This window comes from Onychomys torridus, chromosome 6, assembly GCF_903995425.1.
Source record: "Onychomys torridus chromosome 6, mOncTor1.1, whole genome shotgun sequence".
NCBI classification, from domain to species: domain Eukaryota; kingdom Metazoa; phylum Chordata; class Mammalia; order Rodentia; family Cricetidae; genus Onychomys; species Onychomys torridus.
Window position 1 is genome coordinate 9,642,913 of NC_050448.1, and position 23,721 is coordinate 9,666,633.

The 23,721-nt window shown below is 42.6% G+C and overlaps 1 protein-coding gene across 1 annotated transcript in view; it reads right to left on the bottom strand.

Moving 5' to 3' along the window:
- Positions 1–23,721, bottom strand: part of Prkci (protein kinase C iota) — a 59,965-nt gene that overhangs the window by 17,668 nt on the left and 18,576 nt on the right. The window contains exons 2-7 of the mRNA XM_036190829.1: positions 16,039–16,160; positions 7,537–7,626; positions 6,241–6,291; positions 3,219–3,304; positions 1,210–1,350; positions 23–77 (exon numbers count right to left, since the gene is read on the bottom strand). Of these exons, the coding sequence (XP_036046722.1) occupies positions 23–77; positions 1,210–1,350; positions 3,219–3,304; positions 6,241–6,291; positions 7,537–7,626; positions 16,039–16,160 (545 nt within the window). The remainder of the gene's footprint in view (positions 1–22; positions 78–1,209; positions 1,351–3,218; positions 3,305–6,240; positions 6,292–7,536; positions 7,627–16,038; positions 16,161–23,721) is intronic.

Consider the following 23,721-nt stretch of genomic DNA (forward strand, 5'->3'; position numbering starts at 1 on the left):
TCCAACTGCTCCTCACCCTTACCTGTCTGTGCATGGTCCGGATGCATGGAGGACTGGTCCATTGGCAGCATTGGTTCCTACAAACATTTCCAAAGACACAGTAATTTTTTTCTTTTTAAATCCCTAAACCTCTATAAATCCAGAAACGACAGTATCAATAAGATATATCATACTAAAACTTAAATGTGAAAAACTCTAAGTGATGCAAATTACATTATTATGATACGTAACTATATAAAGCTGCACAATACTCCTATGAATGACATAATAACACATTTTTACAGAATAAAAGAAGAAAATACGCAAGTGATTTCAGGTCAGTTGGAAATAAAACTATCTACTGTGATTCCCTTCTACATTACTTTTTCTCCCCGAGCTCCCTCTGAAACCTAAGAACAATCTCCCAAGTTACTCTCTGACCTCCAGATGCTGTGGCACATATGCATATCACGTGCACAAAAGAACACTCACACGTACAATAACAATGAATAAAAAAAGAAAAACAGATAACTAAGGGGACCAGAGAGACTGCTCGGCAATGCCTCAGCTCAGTTCCCAGCAGCCACACTGGGCAGCTTATAACACTTGGAACTCCAAGGGATCTGACACCCTCTTCTGGCCTCCAAGGACAGAGTACACAGAGCAAATGCTCAAATAGACACACACACACACACACACACACACACACACACACACACACACACACACATAAATACAAATAAATATGAAAAAGATGACCAAATCATGGGAAAAACTACTTAGAAAAGGATGTACATCAATGACATCACTTTTACTAAAAGTATGTAAAAAAGAGACACACTCAAAGTAATGAACAAAATTATTAAATACTTTAAATGACTAAAAAGCAATTGTTTGCCCTACAATAAAATTCTAAGGAGAAAAACAGGTGGGAGGAAGGAGGAACCAGGAATTTGAAAAGTATAGAAGAAACATCGATCAAGAAGAGTTAGAATCCTGATTCCGAATAAAAAATTCTAACTTTTATCAGACAACTAAAATCGTGAATATTGCCTGGATGGCATTTGATATTGGCTATTTCAAGACTTCCAAAGCGTATCTTAAGTGGAATGTGAAGAACTCCTACACATTGTATTTCCCAAGATGTGGTTCTATAATACCTTCCTGCTTTAACTCTGTTAAATGAAGCATGCTACACACATACATAACAAACAAAACCCGATGCCTTACCGGTGGCAAAGAATGCCGCCCACATTCAATTGTGACAAGCTTGTGGCACTTCTTATGAACCAAAAGTTTGCAATTGATGCACTTGTATCCTTGTCGTCCAAGCCCCCAGATTCTGTCTGTGCAGATGGCACAGTGAGCACGCTGCAAAGAGGAAATTCAAGAACATTTTATCACAGCCAGGCAGTGGTGGTGCAGCACACCTTTAATCCCAGCACTCAGGATGCAGAGGCAAGTGGATCGCTGGGAGTTCCAGGCCAGCCTGGTCTACAGAGTAAGTTCCAGGACAGCCAAAGCTACACAACCTGTCTCAAAATACAAACAAAAAGACAAACAAACAAACAAAAACAAAACAAAACAAAATAGTTATTTCCCAACAGCTTGCTCATTATGCCTTCAACCTCAGCATTCATAAGGCATAGGCATAATGATCTGTAAGTTCAAAGCCAGCCTGGTCTACATAGTGCCAGGCCAGTAAAGGCTACATAGTGAGACTCTGTCTCAAAAAAGCAAAACAGGGCAAAATCAAAAGAAACAAAATTTTCTCATACATGATTTTTCTTCAAAGGCTACTGAAGATCAGTAGGGGGAAAAAAAACGAAAAACAGAAGACAGTAGGTTTCAAAGAGACATGAATATCTTCACAAAAATTTCATAGTAATGAACACAGGAAAAATGGCTAATAAGCCACACAGCCTTCCAGACTATGCAGAGGGCAAACCCTGCTTTCCTAGAGAACTCAGTGTCCAAAGTCTTGGTGATGCCAGGGTCACTGGCAATAAGAGTTTGGGGATCTTGGGCATTCATTTATATTGATGAATTCAGGAAATAATGTTAATTGTAAAAATGAAATCCATAAAAGTACAGTTAACAAAAGAAGTTAAACCAGGCACTCCCACACTCCCACACTTAGGCAGACAAAAGGGACTCCATGGGTTCTTGGCTAACTTCAGCTATACCAAGTACCAGGCCAACTGTAGCAACACAGTTAGAATCTGTGTTGAAAAAGGGGTGGGGGTGTTTCTAAACACAGGCTCACACCAACAAACTGCCTGCTCTCAAACTCCAGCTTTGTACTTACTGGCTGCACCTTAACTTCATTTTTTCTTATCTATAAAATGGAAATATAGTACCTGTTTCACAAGGCTGTTGTAAGGATTTATTTAGTGCATCAGCACAGGGAAAGTACTTAGGAAACTGCCTCGTACCTAGTAAAGCTAGCCAAGTGTTTGCTACTATTACTGCTTTCTAAATAGTGAATTAGAAAGGATATGGCTACCTTTTGTTAAATCTGCACTTTCTGAATATATGTATAGAAAAGGAAATGGAGCCGTGTAAATCAGCTTTTGTCTAATCTGTCTGAAGCCTGAGTTCCATTTGCTCACTCTTAGGGCTCTGTCCTTCTGTAATCTCCGGGGTCTTGTGCAGGCGCTGTTCTCACCGAACACCGACGGTTCAGTCCGTCCTCTGGTACTAGCTACAAATTCGGTTTCATACTCTACTTAACAATTTAAATCAAAATCAACTGAAGTATTTCTAGATGGTCTACTTCTGTTCATATAAAAACAAAACTTGATTAAGAAAAAATAATAGGGAAAAAATAGTGAATTAAAGGGCTTACACAATAAACTGATAATTTCTGCCTGCTTTGAATTATACTTAAACATAATTTCCTCTAACTCTACAAATCTGTATTTTTCAGACTCATTTGGAAGTAAGGTGCAAACATGAGGAGTTTAACCTAGGACTGACGGCATTCATTCACCTCTAATGAGAACCGTTCAAAACTGGGACCATCCGAGTGGAAGGCTGGGGTGAAGCAGGGTGCTGGGTGGTGAGAGCGAGTGCCGTCTATGCCGAGGAGGCACAGCCGCAGACCCAAGGCCTTCCTGCTTACTGACCTCCTTAGGAGACTCACGAGACTTAATAACAAACCATCTTTCTCTCACAGGAAGGGAAAACAAATATAAACAGATGTCTCAGAGCATTAGAATCCAACCGAGTTAAGTTACCCTGTTGAACCGTTTGGCTTGGAAAGTGTGGCCGTTTGCACAGTACAGCTTTCTCCACCGGCGTGCCCCTCTTCGGTAAATGGATTCTGAAGAGAGATCCAAAGTTTAAAGAGGGTAAGTTTGAATAAAAGCTACTTAACTACACCTGACTTTTCCATGACATTTATTGCTGGAAAAACCAGTTACACATACTAGAAACTGAAAATGTAAAATGGGTTCGCTAAAGTACTAGCTAGAAACACACACCAGGGCTACCAATTTGGAATAATTAGTACTGCTTTATTTTAAAGAGATTTCCCCCCTAACATCTGAGAAAAACCGAAGTTCTTGGACAAGCTAAAGAAGTAAATACTTGCATCCTTTACCTGCTTTACGAGCTACCACTTACTCTTTTGTTAAATGTTTTATATATATATATATATATATATATATATATATATATATATATATATATATATAAAATATATATTTATATAATATTATAATAAATATAATATATAGGGGTTGGGGATTTAGCTCAGTGGTAGAGTGCTTGCCTAGCTAGCAAGCGCAAGGCCCTGGGTTCGATCCTCAGCTTAAAAAAAAAACAAAAACCAAACAAAATATAATACATAGTAAATATATATATGGGATCAGATGCTCTCTACTCCTCAGGCATCTACACCGATATGAACACACACAATTAAAAATAAAATAACAAAATAGACATTGTTATTTTTCCTCATGACATTACATCAAAGAGGCACACATGGCAGAGTGACAGTGCTCACGACTGATAACCACCTTGTCACTTACAAGTAGTGACTGTGAGCATCTCTTCTTCACTGTAAAGGTGCGCTTTACTTCATGGAAGTGATGTGTAAGTGATAGTTCACAGAACTCCATCTACGATAAACTTGTCCTTTTTGGTTTGTTTTTGGTATAATACTGTATGTTGAACCCAGGACCCCACACGTTACATAAGCATTCTACCACACAGCTAGACCCTGGTCTAGCACTCCAAAAAGTTTTATATATCTATTATCCTTTTTAATTTTTTAAACATTTATTAGAGTTTTGTGTGCATGTATGTATGCATACCATGTGTGTGCCTAGTACTCTGGAAGTGAGACAGGGGAGTTGGATCACCTGGAACTGGAGTTACAGATGGTTGTGAGCCACCATGAGTGCTGGAAACCAAACCCAGATCCTCTTAAAGCTCTTAACCTTTGAGCCATGTCTCCAGCTCCTAGAAACACTTTTTTTTGGGGGGGGGGGGGGGGGTCTTTTGAAACAGGGTTCTCTATATTAACAGTCCTAGCTGTCCTGGAACTCCCTTAGACCAGGCTGGCCTCGAACTCACAGAGATCCTCCTGCCTCTGCCTTCTGAGTGCTGGGATTAAAGGTGAGTGCCATCACTATTTCTAAAACACATCGGAAGACGTTCTAAATTATCAAACCTAATCCATTTGTAATTTTGGCTATCTATCACTATGACATGCACTGTCTAGTAAGGAACATTTCTAAACTACTTTAAAGCAGAAGGAGCACTGAATTCACTATTTCAAGTTAAGGTAGAAAGTACCAGCTGCCATGCTCTTAGAGTCTTTTTTCTGCTTGCAGAGCTGGGGACACAGCCAGGGCCGTCACCACACTGGAAGCCTTGTGGCGTGACTCCTGACACTAACACAGGTGCTTCTGCCTGGGTCTACACTCTCTAGAGAGCCAGCACATTACTGGATGCTCTTATAAACGAGCTTATATATATACCCACATTTAAATAGTTTACTGCTGTCTAAGAATTTAAAGGGCCAACAGACCACAGTCATGGTTATCAATTTTCCTCTATACTCTAGTTCAACATTTACTTTCCTGGGGAAAAGGTGGTGTCAGACCTCCACCACTCATTTTAAAAGGTAAATAAGCATGCATTGTATGGGAAGCCTAGAAACGGCATTTCACCCGGAGAGCGTGTTGCCATAAACCTACAATGGATATCCACAGGCATGGAGCTCTGCACAGGGTGTGCTACAGTGTCAACTCTTTCACCATTCTGGCTCTAGGCAGAGAAGACAGCCCCTCTCCCCAGCAGCCCTGTAAAGACAGCCGGCGTGGCTTCAACTCTGGTATCGCCAGCTGACTACAAACCCAGGTCTTCACTACCGCCTGCCTGCTGTCCCGCCATTTCTTCTATCCCACCTTCCTGTGTAACACATTACATCATTCTAACTTTACAACTCTGCTTTCCTTGCTCACTAAAGAGTATTAAGTCACAAAACTAGAAGCTTAGACTTGGAAATTTCACATAAGTCAAAGCAAAACATTCGCTTCTTCTTTACTCCTAAAGTCATGGATACATGCATGCAGAAGCCATAAATGAAAAGGAGATTCTATAACAATTCCTAAGAATGTGACATCTACAACGCTACCTAGAAGGGAAGTGTCAAGGCAATTTTTCTCACATTATATAGTAAGCACAAGCAAACAAACACATGAATGTAACAAGTGGGTTATTAGATTTAGAAGTCATGCATATGTGTACACACAAGCAAGTACAGAGGTAAACAGAAAATGCTAAGTACTGTTAAATCTGGGCAAGTGATATGTAAGTATCTTTTTTTCAAAGATGTTTCAGAATTTCTACAGATTTGAAAATATCCAAAATTAAAAAACACGAAGCCACATGACTTAATTGTCCTTTTATATGCACAACAGATAATTATGTAAGATGTAGCTAGATGAATTCCATTTGGCAAAAGCAGAGCTCAGGCAGCTGCTAATATGTTCTAAATTAGACTGAGGAAACAGAATAAATCAAACAAATTAAAAGTTCTATCTCTTAAGGGAAGCATGGTGCCACACGCCTTTAATCCCAGCACTCAGGAGGCAGAGGCAGGCAGATCTGAGTGGAGGCCAGCCTGGGCTACACAGTGAGTTCCAAGATGGCCAGAGACCTTGTCTAGGAAACAAACAAAACAAAAAGTTCTGTTTCTTTTCATTTTGAGTAACTCTTTCAAATGTACAGAGTACTAAAAACACTCACTGTCTTCTCCTGGGCAAGGCATTCCAGGACGTTCTGGTACACAAGGAAATACTGAAAGAAAATTCACTAAAATTAATTAACAGCATAATCACAAAATACAAATTAAGCAGAATTAAAATTGATCCAAAATTCAAAGTGACTTATAATACTCAAGACAGAATTTTATCACATGGCCAAAATTAGTCTACTGAAGGCTCTCACTTTTACCAAGCCTATATATAAAGCAATTTCCTGTGAAAACAAATACGTCTATAGGTAACATATTAGAAGCCTGAATTACTAATTCTAGTCCCTTGTCAATAATTATTTTTTCTTCTTCTGGTCCTTAAAGAAACTACTACTTTTTAAAATCCTTGTTTTAGAGAACTTAGTTACAACAAAGAATTAAATGACAAAAATCAGAATTTTTAAAAGATGTGTATTCAATTTAGAAATGAGTGAATATCAGAAACAGTACCAAAACTCCCAAAATATTAGCTTATATTCCAGGCTATATGTTTATAAACATACCCCCGGGCAGTGGTGACGCATGCCTTTAATCCCAGCACTCGGGAGGCAGAGGCAGGTGGATCTCTGTGAGTTCGAGGCCAGTCTGGTCTACAAAGTGAGATCCAGGAAAGGTGCAAAGCTACACAGAGAAACCCTGTCTTGAAAAACCAAAAAGTCTATAAACATACCAAACAAAGCATGTTTATAATGAGGAACATCTTGTTCACTGACTGTACTTTGGTGAATTAGGGCCACAACTGAGTAAGAGCACCTGGAACAGGAAATAGTTTATCAAACCCAGGACTCTGCTAGGCAAGTACTCTAAAACTGAATTCTCTCTCTCTTTTCTCTCTCTCTCTCTAAAGATGTGATCTCACCATATAGCTTGGGCTGCCCTGGAACACAAGATCCTCCTGCCTCTGCCTCCCAAGTTGTAGGGCAACAGACAACTGCTACCTGCCTGCCTGAATTGTTCCTCTAACAGTTTAAACTAGGAAAGGGTGGTCCTTGCCCCCCCCCAACACCCCCCCCCCCCACACACACACACTTGTAAAGCTGTGCAGGAATGCCTAAGTTATGAAACAATGGGAGATTAGGAGATCACATTTTAATATCCTGGAAGACTATATACAGATAATGCATTTCTCCTAGACGATAAAAAGCAGAATCATTTTAGCTGCTCTAGCACAGGAAAAAGAAACGGAAGGACAAGTACCTAGGGATGAGGGCACACATAATAAATGACACCTACATTGTCTTTAGTCATGTTTATACTGCAGCTTTGGGAGCATCCGTGAGGGCTCTTACCATGGATCAAGAGTTCAGAATCCTTGTTCAGCTCATAAAGCCGGAAAGCTTCTTCTAATTCCAACTGAGAAGACACTGTACACGGATCTCCTAAAAACACAAAAGTACAGCTCGACCTTCACCCTCTGAGTATGATAACTGTAAGCAAATTCTATAACTAATAAGGGAGGGATATTTATAAGGACAGATGTTTAGATACTTCCTTAGACATCCCATTCTCTGAAGTAGATGACATCACATACATTTTTAGTTGTACAGAATGAAACACGGGGCCCAGACACCAAATTTTCTACACATAAAACCACTCTGTTCTGCACACAGGCACACATGCACGCACACACCAGCAAACCCATTCTGACACCTTCAGGCTGGCACAGCTCATTGGATGGGTTAACAGCCAGTCTGCGGCCTCCTCTTTGTCCCCAGTATTGTGGATAGAGCCCAGGACCAGGCCTGGCACGCACTCTAACACCAAAGTATGGAGCCAGCTTCACTCACGTTTTATTCTGTTTGGGGATGGGGTCTCGGTAAATTACTCAGGCTGGCCTCAAACACAATTCTCCTGCCTCAGTCTCCCAAATGCTGGGACAACAGGCCTACATCATCAGCCCTTGATACTAGTTTACTCAAAAGAGGAGCAAAGGCAGCCCCGCTGCGCATGGCTGGAATCTCTCCATGGAGTGACTTGTCATAGATTTCTTTCACATTACGACCTTGCTCAACTAACTCAAAGGGAGGAGACCACTAAAGCACTCTGGACTAAATCCAGCTTGAGCCACTTAAATTTTTTCTAAGACACATTTATTTGATAAGTGTCTTGCTCGCACATATGTAGGTGCACCACATGTGTGCCTGCGGCAGTCAGTAGAAGGCATCAAATCCCCTGGGACTGGAGTTCCAGACAGTTGTCCACTGCCTTGTGGGTGCTGGGACTTGAATCCAGTACTCTGCAAGAGCAGCGAGTGCTCTGGACGACCGAGCCACCTCTCCAGCCTCTACTTTTTCTTTCCTTCCTTCTATACAACATCTTTTATTCTTTGACAATGGCACACATCTAAACAATGCATCCTGATCATGTGCACTCCAAGTCCACTTCCCCCAAGGAGCCTCCAACGCTTCCAAACTCCGTTCTTCCCAGCCACCCCAACATGTCTCTCCCTCGAATGTCTTCTTTCTGTTAGGAGCCCCCTGAGACTGCTGGAATGATGACTGATCCTGCTGACTTTCTCCTGTGTATGTATTCATAGCTGCGGTGAGTTTATGGGTGCAAAGGCCGTGTCACATCCCAAAGACGGCATTCCACAGTACTCCTCCCCATCCTGAATCTCTTAATGCGGTCTTTGCACCCCTATTCTGAGATGTCCCTCCTCTGACATGCTCCCTGAGCCTTTGGTGAGAAGGATGTTACAAATATCCTACTTAGGGCTGGACACCAGCATGAGCTACTCTTAAATGTAAGTGCTGAATTTCAGTAACACACAGACGACAAGGACACACCTCTCTGACTAACCAGCCAAAGTGCTGAGTCACTCCTGGAAGTCAAGAGGTGACATACATAGGGGACAATGACATTCCTCAATGAACAAGTCACTTGGAGCAACGCTGGGGCCTGAAGTGGGCCCTCCACTATTACAGTGCTCCATCCTTTGCTTATAGGAAACTCCCTCCATCTGTCTAATCTTCAATCCCGTGCTGCAGAGAACCCAGTTTACCATCTACCTCACAGACAAGAGTGTCTCCATTCTTCTCTCAACCCAGCTGCTAAAGGTTTACCCCCTTTTATCTTCTCTGGACATTTGCAACATTAGCCCTGATTACTCACAGAGCTGTGAAAAGGAAGATTTCAACTCACTAAGTTGTAAGGAAGGTAGTCTTACACAGAAACAGAAACTGGTACAAAAGGAAGAGGAATCACATGGCCTTTTCCATCTACTGACAGACAGAAGATGGCAGTCATGGACTGCTGGTGAGGCCCGAGAGCAGAGGAAATGACTTGGGAAATGGACAATGACCAGTGGACCAACTGTGGCAGCACTGTCACTGAGGGCAATATAGAAAGCAGACCTAAAGGAACATGGCTGCAAATAAAGACATAAAGACTAGGTAGGAGGTTGAAAGCATCAAATGGTTTCTTTTAAAAAAAATAATTTATTATTTTTATCTTATGTGCATTGGCATTTTGCCTGCATGTATGTCTGTGTGACGGTGTCTGTGTGAGGGTGTCAGATGCCCTGGAACTGGAATTACAGACAGTTGTGAGCTGCCATGTGGGTGCTGGGAATTGAACCTGGGTCCTCTGGAAGAGCAGCCAGGTGCCCTCAACTGCTAAGTCATCTCCCAAAATGGTTTCTTTCAACATCCTATGTAGATATGGATACAGAGAAATGTCAAGAATGAATTTTGGGTAAAAAAATTTCCCTGTCTTGCTTGGTTGAAAATATAAAAGTTTAAAAATAAAACTGCCCCTCTCTTCCATTTCTACCTATAAGTCATACAAATAAGAAACACTCTCAGGGCAAAGATCAGATGCACGCAGCACCAAGACTTCCTAATAAATTATGTTTCTGGGGGGCTGGGTGCCGAGGACTGGGTCTCAGCTGGACCACCAGACCGAGGGAGAACGGGGTGAAGGTACTCAGGATAAGTGAAATTCGGCGAGTGACAGACAGCCACAGACACGAGAGTATGCTGTGAAGCTGCTGCAATTTTACTCAGACACGAGAGTATGCTGTGAAGCTGCTGCAATTTTACTCAGACCAAACAGTGAATTTTATACAGTTACTTGAGGAAACATGGCAATCGGCCAGTAGGGTGATAGACATAGAATCAACAATGTAGTCACACACTTTTCTCAGAATGATTAGCAGATCTCATGAGTATAGCCTTTATTTCCCCTTTTGTGGTTTCTCATCCAGACAGAGAACATTACGGCCCTAGCTGTAGTTTTCCTTCTACATAATTATTAAACCTTTGTTCTGTATCAAAATTAAACCCTTCCCATCATTGTTCTAACCATGGTCTCATTTGTGTGAGAATATTTTAACCTTTGCCTGGTGAGAAGGCACCAGGGGGATCGGGACCTAACTAACCTTTCCATGAGCTGTAACTTATGCCATTCTGTTTTCATACCATTATGATTCACCCATTGGTTCCCATGTTTATCATAAGCTCCCATAAAAGGTAGTGGTTTTAAGTAATTATTATGTCTAGGATTAAAGTTAGGGGGTTGCCACCATAGACCCTTGATGAGAAACTCTATTTGTCTCTGGATAATTCTTGTAGAAATGGCTAGTTCCTGTAACTGCTTCCTCGCAGCTGCTGTCGGCTGCGCGTGTGGATTGCCTATGAGTCGCTGAACCTTTACTTTCATTCTCTCTTCGCTAGAGTCTTCATCCTTCTGAATCATAAGTTCTTTTTGTTCTAAATCAGTCATGAATTCCCCCAAACTTTTGGGACCCTCTTGAACTGTTTGCCTAAGAGCTTGAATCATAGGTGGGGGTATTGAAGCCACTTTTGAGGAATCATAACTCTCTTTATGGGGCACATCAGGAACATTAAGAGTTAACTTCCTGGAATTAATACACAAGGAAACAGCAATAATCACAGAGGCAAAGAGAAGAAGGCAGAGTGCCAGCCAGCCTCTGCAAGCAGATCTGTGTGGTTCCGTGTAGCCTGGCACCATGATTCGGGCAGATTGATAAGGAGTCGCCGGGGCATAGACCCGAAGGCTGCGAGCCCCCCTTTCCCACCTAACTACCTCATCCAAGGCATTTTGTCACATGGGCGACACCGTCGTGGGCGTGGCAGTTAAGCATCTGGCTGGTTTAGCATTCAGGCTTTGGAGCAGCACAGTTCAGCTGAGAGCCATTGGGATGAGGACTCAGAAGCTTGCAGTCTGAGGAAACAAGACCAGCTGAGGAACTGGCGAGGTGAGGTAGCTGTGGCTTGTTCTGCTTCTCTGATTTTCCAGCGTTCACGCCAATAACTGGCCTCAGGTTTGATTTCATTAATAAGAACTTTTAAGATTCCTACTACAATACTGGATTTTGAATGTATTAGCTGTTTCCTGCAGTAAATTTCTTGTGTGCTATTACAGCTTTCCCAATTGATTCTTTTCCCAAGAACTTCTAACAGCGTGGCTGATCATTTATTGGGCACAATTTCCCTACAAGTTTGGGGCATATGGATGACATATGTGTGAAAACAGGGACACAAACAAAGACCCTTTCCTCACAGTCAGGCCTTTGTTCCTCTCATTATAGCATGGAATCTGCTTTTCTGTAATTGTTTTCTTTAGCAGACATCTGGCCAGGGACATCTCCAGACAAAAGAATTTCATCTGAGATACTTCTCAAACATCCAAGGACAGACTGCTGAAGATCAGCACTAGCGTGCCCTGAACTCACCTTTCCAACAGATAAGAGAAGCTAACCTCACTAACCTTAAATCCTTACTTTCACCCCAGTTTATTAACACAAGACCCTAACTTAAGTGATTTACTGCTTGCAATTACTGGGATGGTGATCGACCCTCTGCTAGTTACTGATATAGGTAAATATTCCCACTGACTTGCTGCAAGCCGCAAAAATATACATAGTAGGATTTCAGCTGATTATGACAAGCTAATACCTGAAAGAAGCCAAGGGCCTTCCAGAGGTCAAGCTGACGCTCAAGGAGCCTTGGTGATATTTGGCTTTTGATTATCAGTCGTTTTCTATGAATTTCTTGTGTGCTATTGTAGCTTTTCCATCATTTATTGGGCACCATTTCCCCTCTACTGAAGGAATATTTAGATAACCTTCTGTGCTGACAGCTATGCATAGCCAGAACCCCAGTTCAAGCCTCCCTGTAATTATCATCATTGGCAGCATTTGGCCAGGTCCATCCCCAGATGGAGGAAAGTACCTTATCAGTCTATAAGAACAGACTTAAGCATCCAGACTACCTGTCTGAGAAGGCCTGGCGGATGTACCAATTAAGCTTAACTTCCTCCTTTCCCAAATCTTACCTCTAGTTCCAAATCTCCCTTTAACTATCACTAGAGGTATCTAGATGTTCATAGGTTACCTAGCAACCAAGCACACCTTCCCCCACTGTAGTGGGCAGCCATTTTTCACCAATACCCCACCCTGCAGAAAAACAGCAGATAGCTTGGACAGACAGGAGCCACAGGAAAAAAGAAGACAGTTTTATTTTCTCCCATTGACCTAGCAACTTATAGAGTCTTAACATTTTCTACCAATCACGTTTAAGATTAGTTATGTACATAAGATCCCTCTTCTTAGATATTACCGGAATTTAGCCTTTAGCTAATTCATTAGTCACTTCTCTTTTGGGTTGCAAATGACAATTAACAATTACTGCCCCTCTACGTGATTTTTCCTCCGTTTGACCCTGGAAGCCTGGTGGTCACTGCCTGAGGATAATTCTTAGCTGCCTTTATGACCCTGTAGAATTCAAGTCTGGTGACCTTGCTTGACCAGGGGATTGCTCTTGCTTGGGTTTATAACTAAACTACTAAGAGACTTGGGGAGGAACATGGAGAACTTAGAGAAGAGAACAGAGAGGAATAAGGAGGATTTTGACCAGAGAGACCGTGTGGACGAGATGGAAATGAGGAAGAGCCAGATGGGGAAGTCCTAGCTGGGTAAGAACAAGCTGAGAAGGACCTAGATGAGGCAGAATTAAGAAGAGAGAATTAAGATAGAACTTAGAGGGAGCAGTACATAAATGGAGAGAAGTCAGGCAAAAAAGGAGCTAGGCACGAGAACAGAACTGGAGCTGTGTGGAGAGGATGTTATCCCCGAGGAATTAAAGCAAGCAGACTATGGAGCTCGGTGTGCTGAGATCCTATTTCCCGAAAACAGTCCTCGCCACCATTCCCAGTTCTCTCCTGAGCCCCCGGAAGTAGAATATTAGGCTGCTCCCTCTAATATTTCACAAGACCGACCCAATGAGACAACCACCAAGGCCAGGCGGATGATAGATTGTTTCTTGTGCAAATTAAGCTTAAATCCTCCTCTTTTATCCCATAGCCCAGGTGTTATCATTAGATCTAAAGGTTCCCTTTAGCAACTGACTCAGAGTGAAAGTGCTTTTGCAAACCAAAAGCTACCTGCTGTTACCCAGGTTGCCTAGTAACTGAAAATACTCCCCCACCCCCCACCCCGTCCTGCTGGAAACCAGGGCTGCCGAGGTAGCTGACAAAGGAAACAAGACAGTTTTACTTTACTCCTGCCTTATACTGACATACAAAGTCCTAACCTTTGACCTGGCCACTTCTAAGATTATAGTCTGAGCACATAAATTCCTCTTTAGATCCCCTGATTGATTTTAGCCCTTACTTGACCTTACCAGAGAACTTCCATTAGTCATTCCCCCTTTGGATTGTACATGAAAGCTGACAATTACACGTGTGAATCTTATCACCTCTCTCTATGACCCTGAAAACTTGAAGCCTCACATTGCATTGCCAAAGAATTACTGCTTGTAAGTGTATATAGCTGGTGTCCCAGTGACACTTGTAGAATTGATTTAGAATAGAGTGAATGGACTGAAAGAGCTCCACGTGTGCATATTCTTTCAGTACTCTTAAAATCAGAGTCTCAGCTAGTTGTAGAGTCCTTCCACAGACCCTGGGAAAGGGGTATCTAGGGTATCTGGGGTTGGACCCCAACAGCTCTTGTTAATTCAAATGTAACTTTTCTAGTCCAAAATCCCAAAGTCTTCTAAAATTCTTCAAAAAACAGGTCAGGTCTGTCACAGCAACAGTCCCATTCTAAAAGACCTGGGTTCTATTCCCAGTAACCACATGGCTAACAGCTGTCCGTAACTTCAGTTCCACAGGACCCAACACCCTCTTCTGGCCTGTTCAGACACTGTATGCACATGGTGCATAGAGATACATGTAAGCAAAACACATATACACATTAAACACACACTCACAACAGACACAAAGAAAAAAATGTAACACTGCAACTCATAATCATATATACTGTCAGTTAAAAATAAAAACGTAAAACTACACAGAGAACTAAAAATAAAGTAAAATAAAATCCTACCTGTCATTCCCTGCCCTGTGCAAGAGTACATGGCAATGATGGTTACAAAATTACTAGCTACCTAAAATATTTTGCTACTGAGGCCTGATAGCTCACATTAGGAGACCAAAGAAGGGGGGGTCATTGCAAGTTTCCTGCCAGCCAGGGCCACTAACAAAACCTGCCTTATTTTTAAAAAAAAGAAAAAAAAAAGCCAATTAGGGGCTGGAGAAGCGGCTCAGCAGTTAGAAGTACTTGTGGTTCTTGCAGAGGGTTAGGTCCTGGCATCCACACGACAAACCACAACCTTCTGTGACCAGTATCTCCAGGGGGATCGGATAGCCTCTTCTGGTCTCCCTAGGCACCAGGTACACATGTAGGCAGTAGATGGTGAGAAGCCTTGATTCAATGTCTTCAAACTGAGGAAGCCGTCCATTCTATCATTCTATCAGCCCTGGTCCTTAAGAGCTTCTTTTTTCTCATGGCGGCGGCTGGCGGTTTCTTTCCCCCCAGCCTTCTTTAATATTGTAACTGTAATTCTTGCTTGATAATTGTTTTGTTATCTAAAATTTTACTATATAAAAGTTAAAACCTTGCTTTTTTTAAAAAAAGGGACAATGCTGTGGGATGTTCTGTATGTCAAATGTGTTGCTCTGATTGGTTAAAATAAATAAAGTGCTGACTGGCCAGTAGCCAGGCAGGAAGGATAGGGTAGGCGGGACAAGGAGGAGGAGAACTGTGGGAAGTGGAAGGCTGGGTGGAGATACTGCCAGCCGCCGCCATGACAAGCAACATGTAAAGACACCAGTAAGCCACAAGCCACGTGGCAAAGTACAGATTAATAGAAATGGGTTAATTTAAGATAGAAGAAGTAGATAACAAGAAGCCTGCCACGGCCATACAGTTTGTAAACAGTGTAAGTTTCTGTGTGTTTACTTGGTTGGGTCTGAGCGTCTATGGGCCTGGCAGATGAGAGAGATTTGTCCTGACTGTGGGCCAGGCAGGAAAACTCTAACTACAAGCATCCTGACTAACACACATGCCCAACTGTGATAAGCCTCTGCATGTGAGGACAGGCAATGTCTCTCCTCAAGACAGTTCACAATGCTTTGTGAGTACAAGTCACTAACATCATCCTGAAGTAAAATGATCACAATCACTATGACTGCTTCTGTAACATTTTCTTTAAGGTATATTCAGTTAATAACAGGTAAGCTCTTATATTAAAATATAAAACATTTATATTAAAAAAAGACACACTAGTAAAACATTGTTTGCCTTACTTCATTTGAAGAGGGAAAGACAAAGATTGTGTACTTTGACTTAAATCTTTTCTGTTAATCTAAGTACTCAAACATGGCATTAAATTTCTGCTTTATCTTTCCCTCTTGAATTTTTTAGGGCTCTTATTCATCTTAAGGCAAATGTTCACACAGGCGCATCCCTTCTCCCAATCACTCACCTTCCTCATCTATCCATTTCATGGTGAATGGCTGTTCATTGTCAAAAGAACACATATCTCGAACCTCACTGCAGAGTCCCTCGAAGGAGATGGAAGGCTCAAAGTGTGTTATCATAATGTCTCTGCAAAAGAAAAAGTTTCATGCTTTAAAAGTTTTATGTTTAAAGCCATACTGATCTACATGAGACGGAATGCCTGATGACAGAGTTACTCTGTGTACATGGAACGTTAAAACATTACTGAAATAAGGTTACAACATGAAAACAACAGTGCGCTGTCACGGAGAACCGCCCTCGCTGCTCTAGCACTTACCGAAGGCCTTCCAACTCCACAGCCTCTCTACAAGCATGCACCTTACATCCATCTAGAATCTGCTTCAAACTCCACCCCCAGATTTTCCTACCCCAGAAAGTCTACCATTCACCCCTCAGCTTGTCTTTCTGTTACCTCGGCTCCCTTTACCTTGACTTACAAAATAACCCACCATAAATCTGTCAGTCATTCTTTGTATGGCATGATTTCTACATCTCTTACCTCATTTTCAGCTTTTCCCCAAAGAACATGTTTTCTAAAAATAGGTTTAAAGCAACTTCCTTTAGTATAGGTAACCTTCTTCTCCAATCACAGGAATTTATGTTTATTAATGAAAGTATTAATATAAAATAGTAAATGATATATATTAATTATATTAGCACTAGATGAACAATTTAAATAAATCCAGTAAGCAGCTATTCCCTGTAACTTTACACTTGTTAGGTGTTTTCTAGCAGAGGCCTGGTACTCCCTCTAGGCAGTCCTGGAGAGACCTTCAGAGCTCTAACCTCTACCCAGCAGCAACTTTCACACAACACTCTGTGGGGGACTAGGTTTTTATAAAATTAACGCAGTCCACGTCCTTCCTGCTAAAAATCCAAGTGTGTCTATCATGCGGTCAAAGTTAACGTCCCTAGGCAGGTGGGTGATCAGACACTGGCTGGAGTCACCTGGGAAGGGAGCGGCATGAGGACCAGTCTAGCTAGGCTAGTCCATGGACAGGCTGTGAGGAATTCATGGCTGAACTAACTGAGGTGAGGAACAGAGGCGGGACGGACTGTACCCTGAAGCAGTAAGCTGAAACAACTCTTTTGCCTCTAGCTTGCTTCATCAGGGTATTTTATCACAGTAACTGGAAAGAAAACTAGGACATCAGGGTCTACAGGCCCACAGGAGCTGTCCCAGGCTCCCTCCCGAGCTACTTCTCCAGAACTGGTAAGTCAGCATGTGCTTCTTCTATTCTACCCTCTGTCCAAAGTGGAGTACCATCAAACTTGGGAAAGGGAACGCAGAGACATTTCTGCACTATACTCCCAGAGGGCAATGCAGATCCGGGGACAGGATGACTACTTAACTGTCAAAACAGCTCTGACCTCAGAGTAGGGGAGAGATAGATTATTCTGGAGCCAAATATGAGTGCCACGGCCAGGGGACACAGATTAGAGCTACCCCAAATTCCATGTTCCAACATGGTGGTAATTCTCACAGCAACAGAACAAAGGAAATCTTCAATCCAATGCACTTTTCAAACACACCAGTGGAACATCAGAGGTGGCTTACAGCAAAGAGGGACCATCTCTGTTATCAGCCTTGATGATAGCTGATGATGTTCTTAGCTTTCTGGATGATGAACATCAGTTCAGTTAATATATTCCAAAACATTTCACCCATTAGACACAAGGATGTTAAGTCAGACACAGAGATGGGCAAGGAATGGCTATTTAGGGAGCGAAAACAGCCCAAGATAAACTGTTCTTGGGTTCTGGGCCTGCAACATCACCATCTCTCCAGTCACAGAAGTTTTCATTGGGTGAACAGGCTTGTAGAAGATTTGGTGGAAGGTACTGTTCTTTCCAGGAATGTTCACTCACACAATAAATAAAAGGAAATGACAATAAACAGGAACTGTGAATAGATATGGGTAGCTGAACACAGAAAGCATAGGATCTTTTTTAATTGACACAGCAGCCATGTGTTATCTGCCAAAAGAAGTGATAGCTACAGTCTTAAGGAGCTAGAGAAGGAAGCAGAGACCCAGGCAGACACAAAATCCAACGGCTCTCAGGACTTGACATTCTAAGTATTCCACATGCTCTGCCTGTCTCCTGCCATCATAACAATACGCTTCCTGGCACTCCACCTAGTATTCTGAACACTTAAAGTCTCCTTTTGTCTTCAATCCTAAGACACAGGGCATTATTTCTACTGAGAGAGGACACCAGGAGAACATGGCCCACAGAATCAACTAAGCAGGGCTCACAGAGGCTCAGAGAATCTGAAGAGACAAACACGAGCCCTGTACCAGCTTGCGCTAGGTCCTCTGCATAGACCTTACGGTTGTGTAGCTTGGTGTGCTTGTGGGACCCCCAACACGGGAGGAGGGTTTGTGCCCAGGCTTATTAGGCCTTGTTTGGTGGATCTCCCTGGGCGGCCTGCTCTTTTTTTTTTTTTTTTCCTTTTTTTTTTTTTTAAGGGAAACAGAGGTGGAGTGGATCTGGGGGAAGGACTGGGAGGAGTGGAGGGAGGAAACTGAAGTTAGGGTGTAATGTACAAGAGAAGAATAAAAAGTTTAATTTTTTTCAAATATTTTGATCATATTCTCCCTTCCCCTCAACTCCTCCTAGATCTGTGCCTTGCTCAGCCATCAGAGAAGCTTCCTCCCGCAGCAGATGGGAACAAATACAGAGACCCACAGCCAGGCATTAGGCAGAGAGACCTTGGAGCACTCAGCTCTAAATGGGATGTCTCCATCAAATCCCTCCCATCAGAGCTAGGGAATGAGGAAAGGGAGACCAAGAGTGGAGGAGCCAGAGAGGCATCAAGAGAGCAAAGCCTTATAGATACAACAGGGCTGGTGCACATTTGAACTCAGAGACTGCGGCAGCATGCACAGGACCTGCATGGGTCTGCACCAGATGGGGTCCTAGAGCTGAGAGAAGTGGACACATGCCCCATCCCTAACCCAGAAGTGAGCTCTGATAGCCACTTGCAGATGAAAAATGAGTCTGCTCCAGGGAGTCTCCCTGGGGAAACCACACTTAGGGGTAGGTCCCACACCCAACAATAGATGGCTAACACAAAACGAACTCAATGGCACTCTGGAGGTTTGAAGTCGGGGCACTGTTTTTTAATTACAGGTCCTTTGTGTATATATTATGGCTTTGGTTTGGGGTTTTTATGGGATTCCTGTATCTGCCAACACCAGTGTCTCTGCATCTATGCATTTCTTGTGCTTTTTCATATTTGCTTTATCATATTTGATTTGTTTATCTTATTATATTTTATGATTATTCTTTAGATTCTGTTTTCTTTTTCCTTTTTTCCTTTTTTTCCCCCAAGACAGGGTTTCTCTGTGTAGCTTTGGAGCCTGTCCTGGAACTCACTCTGTAGCCCAGGCTGACCTACAACTCAGAGATCCGCCTGCCTCTGCCTCTCAAATTCTGGGATTAAAGGCGTGGGCCACCACTTGGCTAGATGGCTACTTTCTAAGGAGAGACAGAAAGAGTGTGGATCTGATGGGAGCTGGGGGGGGGGGGCTGGGAGGAGTCAGGGAGGGGAAACCATAATCAAAATATACTGTATGAAAAAAATCTATTTTCAATCAGAGAAAAATAAAATGTTTTCATATACATTTTAATGTTTCCCCTCCCCCAACACTTGCCAGATCCTCCCCACCTAACGCCACGTTTTCTCAAATCAAAGCAAAACCCAAATCAAAACAAAACAAGAAAAACAATAAGATGAAATATCAAAACAAAAAGTCCACAAAAACCAGTCATGGCATACATTTTGTTTGTCCAGCTACTCCTAGGCACGGGACCTGCCCTGGAGTGTGGCTGATATATCCCATGGCAATACTTCATTGGAGAAAACGAATTTTCCCTTTCCCAAAAGTTACCCACTGCAAACAGCTTTTTGGTTAGGGCTGGGGCTTTGTGTCCACTCCCCTTCTCAGTGCTGAGACTCTGTGTGTCTCTATCAGTCCTCCTGTATATGAAAACATGAGTTCCTTGGAGTCACCCAGCACCTCTGGCTCTTACAACCTTCCCACCTCCTCTTCCACACAGATCCCTGAACCTTGAAGGAAGAGTTGATAAAGACATCCTCCCATCTTGGAACTGAGTGTTCCAAAGTCCCCTCCTCTCTGCATTTTGACACAAGACATTCTCGGTGATATTCCAAAAGTCGTGACCTTCCTATGCTTCACTTTATCTCCACGTACATATCTCCTGTGGTTACAACTGGACGTTAAGAGTCTAGATCTTGTTCTAACTTCCTTCCCCACTGGTTCATACTGCCCCATGTGCGTATCTACTAACCCACATACTTCAGATCTTGGTGACACAGTCTAATCCTGACAGCCCTCAATTTAAGGCTCAGTCTACATAGAAAGAAAGAAGCACTATCAACATCACAGTCTATTTCATTTGCCAACCACACAGTACCTTAAAATTGTAAATCTGTCTTACATTCTTCTTATTTAATTCGCATATTGCTAACACATCTACAAATAAGTAATGAACAACTAAAAGCTAAACTTCTTGGATGAGTAAATATATTCCTATTACTATTTGGGTTTTTGTTTGTTTTTGGAGACAGGGTATTTCTGTGTAACATTCCTGGCTGTCCTGAAACTTGATTTATATACCAGGTTGGCCTTAAACTCATAGAAATCCACCTGCCTCCGCCGCCTGAGTGCTGGGATTAAAGGTGTGCACCACTGCCACCACATGTTACTACTAACACAACAGGGGTCAAGTATTTTGTACTGTAAGAATGTAGGTAATTTTAAAAGTTCCTAGCCGGGCGGTGGTGGTGCACGCCTGTAATCCCAGCACTTGGGAGGCAGAGGCAGGCGGATCTGTGTGAGTTCGAGGCCAGCCTGGTCTCCAAAGCGAGTTCCAGGAAAGGCGCAAAGAGCTACACAGAGAAACCCTGTCTCGAAAAACCAAAAAGTTCCTATAGAAAATCATTTTCCATCAAATACACACCTTTGACAAAAGAATATATTTTTAAATATAAATATTCACAGAGCATTTTGTATTCTCTCTCTCTCTCTCTCTCTCTCTCTCTCTCTCTCTCTCTGTTTTTCGGAGACAGGGTTTCTCTTTGTAGCTTTGGTGCCTTTTCTGGAACTCACTCTAGACCAGGCTGGCCTCGAACTCACAGAGCTCCGCCTGGCTCTGCCTCCTGAGTGCTGGGATTATAGGTGTGGGCCACCACCTCTGGCTTTATAAGACAATGTGCACACATTTAAACAATCATATCTTATTCAAACTTTATAATTGTCAATCTAAATGTTAAGTCCCGTCTGACAGATTTTAAAAGACAAAACACAGGGTCAGGACACTATGGGAATCCTAATCCAAAGGATGCTGTAACTGATGCTGTGCTCCCAGCTGCTCTCCTCAACTCAGCACTAGCACACCCTGCAGTGATGGGAAACTGACGGTCTCTGTGGCTGTCATTAGACCATCTCCTGTATCAGCCCCTCAAAGATCTGACTCCTTGCCTACAGACACACAGATACACCCCATTCCTAGTTGCACAACTCATCCTGTGAAGGTCTGGGGATGCTGAGATTCAGTGTCAATGTCAGGGCAGCTTGATTTTTTTTTCTACCTAAGCCTGTGCTCTGTCTAGACTGTGTGTCCTCTCGAAAATTCATGGTGTAACTTAATATCTCCACTGTGGTGATAGTAATAAGAGGGGCTGTGCTGGGCATGGTGGTGCAGGCCTTTAATCTCACTAAGTAAAGGCAGGTGAATCTCTTGTGAGTTCAAGGCCAGCCTGGTCTACATATCGAGTTCCAAGCAAACCAGAGCTATATAGTGAAAACTTGCCCAAAAAAGGGGATGGGAGGAGAAGTGGGCCTTTAGGAAAAGTGATTAAGTTATGCAGGATTTCCTGGCCCTTTTCTGTGCCCTACTTCGTTGGAAAACAGAGCCAAATGAAACCATCCTGGATAGAGCAGTCAGACCTTTGACTAGACACCACATTTCTTTGTGCCATACCTTCCAGCTTCTGGACTGAGCCATGACTGCTCTCTGTAGACTGTGCTATCTAGAACATTGTTCCAGAAGCACAGATTCCTAGAGCCTCCTTCTCCCTTCTCTTCCATAACTGTTATCCTGAATAAACCTCACCCATGCTCAGACAGACCCTGAACTATGGCTTTCCATAGCAGATGCCAGACAATGTATGTCTTGTTTCTTCCAGTTTGATTTAATAAATTCCACACCTGAGAGACCTTACACACACAGGAATGAATTTATGTCTATTTGTCCATCCCAGAGACAGTAGTCCAAGATGAAGGCACTGTAGATATACTGCCTGCTCAGCCTCAACTTCTCTTTCAAAGACTTGCAACTTCTACTTGTGTCCTCAGAAAGGGCCAGTCCAGGGCCACCTCAACAAGGTACTAATCCCTTTCACCAGAGGCAAAGCAGCTTCCAGTAGACCCCCACCTCCTAAAACATGTGGATTCTGGGGGGCACAAATATCCAGACCACTGCAGTATATTACCCTAAAAACTCCACCAAGAACTTTCACAGTTGATAAACATTTTCAACAAAGTGCAAGATACAAAATTAACACACATAAATCAGTAGCTTTCCAATATACAAATGGCAAACTGACTGAAAAAGAAATACCTTCCACAATAGCCTCAAAAAATATTTGCACTCCTGTATTCACAGCAGCATTATTCATAACAACCAAGAGCTGGAAGGACACATGCATCTATCCACAGGGTGTGGGTAAGTGTGGTATACACATACACATAGTATATAACATGGACAAGCCCTGAGGACATTACGTACAGCAAAATAAACAAGTCAAGCACAATTCTAGGGCTATAGCTTGGTAGGTCTGGGTTTGTCTAGCCCACAGGATGTCTGAATCTGATCCCCAGCACTGTGTAAACCAGGCTTGGTGGTGCACACCTGTAATCTAAGCACTCAAGAGGCAAAGGCAGGAGAGTCAGAAGTTCAAGTGGGAACCTATCTTAAAATAATAGCATGCTAGGCAGCAGTCAGTGGTGCATGCCTTTAATCCCAGCACTCTGGAGGCAGAGCCAGACGGAGCTCTGTGAGTTCAAGGCCAGCCTGGTCTACAGAGTGAGATCCAGGACAGGTACCAAAATGACACAGAGAAACCCTATCTGGGGGGAGGGGGGAGTAATAGTGGTCCTTCTTCTAATGACATTAACAGAGAGCTGCTTGCCTCAAAACACTCTGTTTCAAAGTACCTTACAGGTTACTAGTCGGCCATAATGGCCAGGAAATGTAGTTCAGAATTAAATTAGAAGAGAAAAAAAGGTGTCTAAAGAATTTTTGTGGCAAAGAAAAAAACTAAAGTTATCTTCACTAAAAGAAAATTATCTTTATTGAAAAAATACTATCAGCAACAAAATACGACTTCCTAAGCTGCAGAGATGGCTCAGTGGTTAAATACTAGCTCTGGGTTCAATTTCCAGAACCCACACGGTGGTAAACAACGGTCTGTAACTCATTTCTAGGGGATCCAACACCCTTTTCTGATCTCCAAGGGCATAGTACACATGTAGTGCACAGACATGTATGTATGTAAGACATACATATAGGTAAAACACTCATACACAGAAAATAAAAATAAATCTTTAAAATGGCT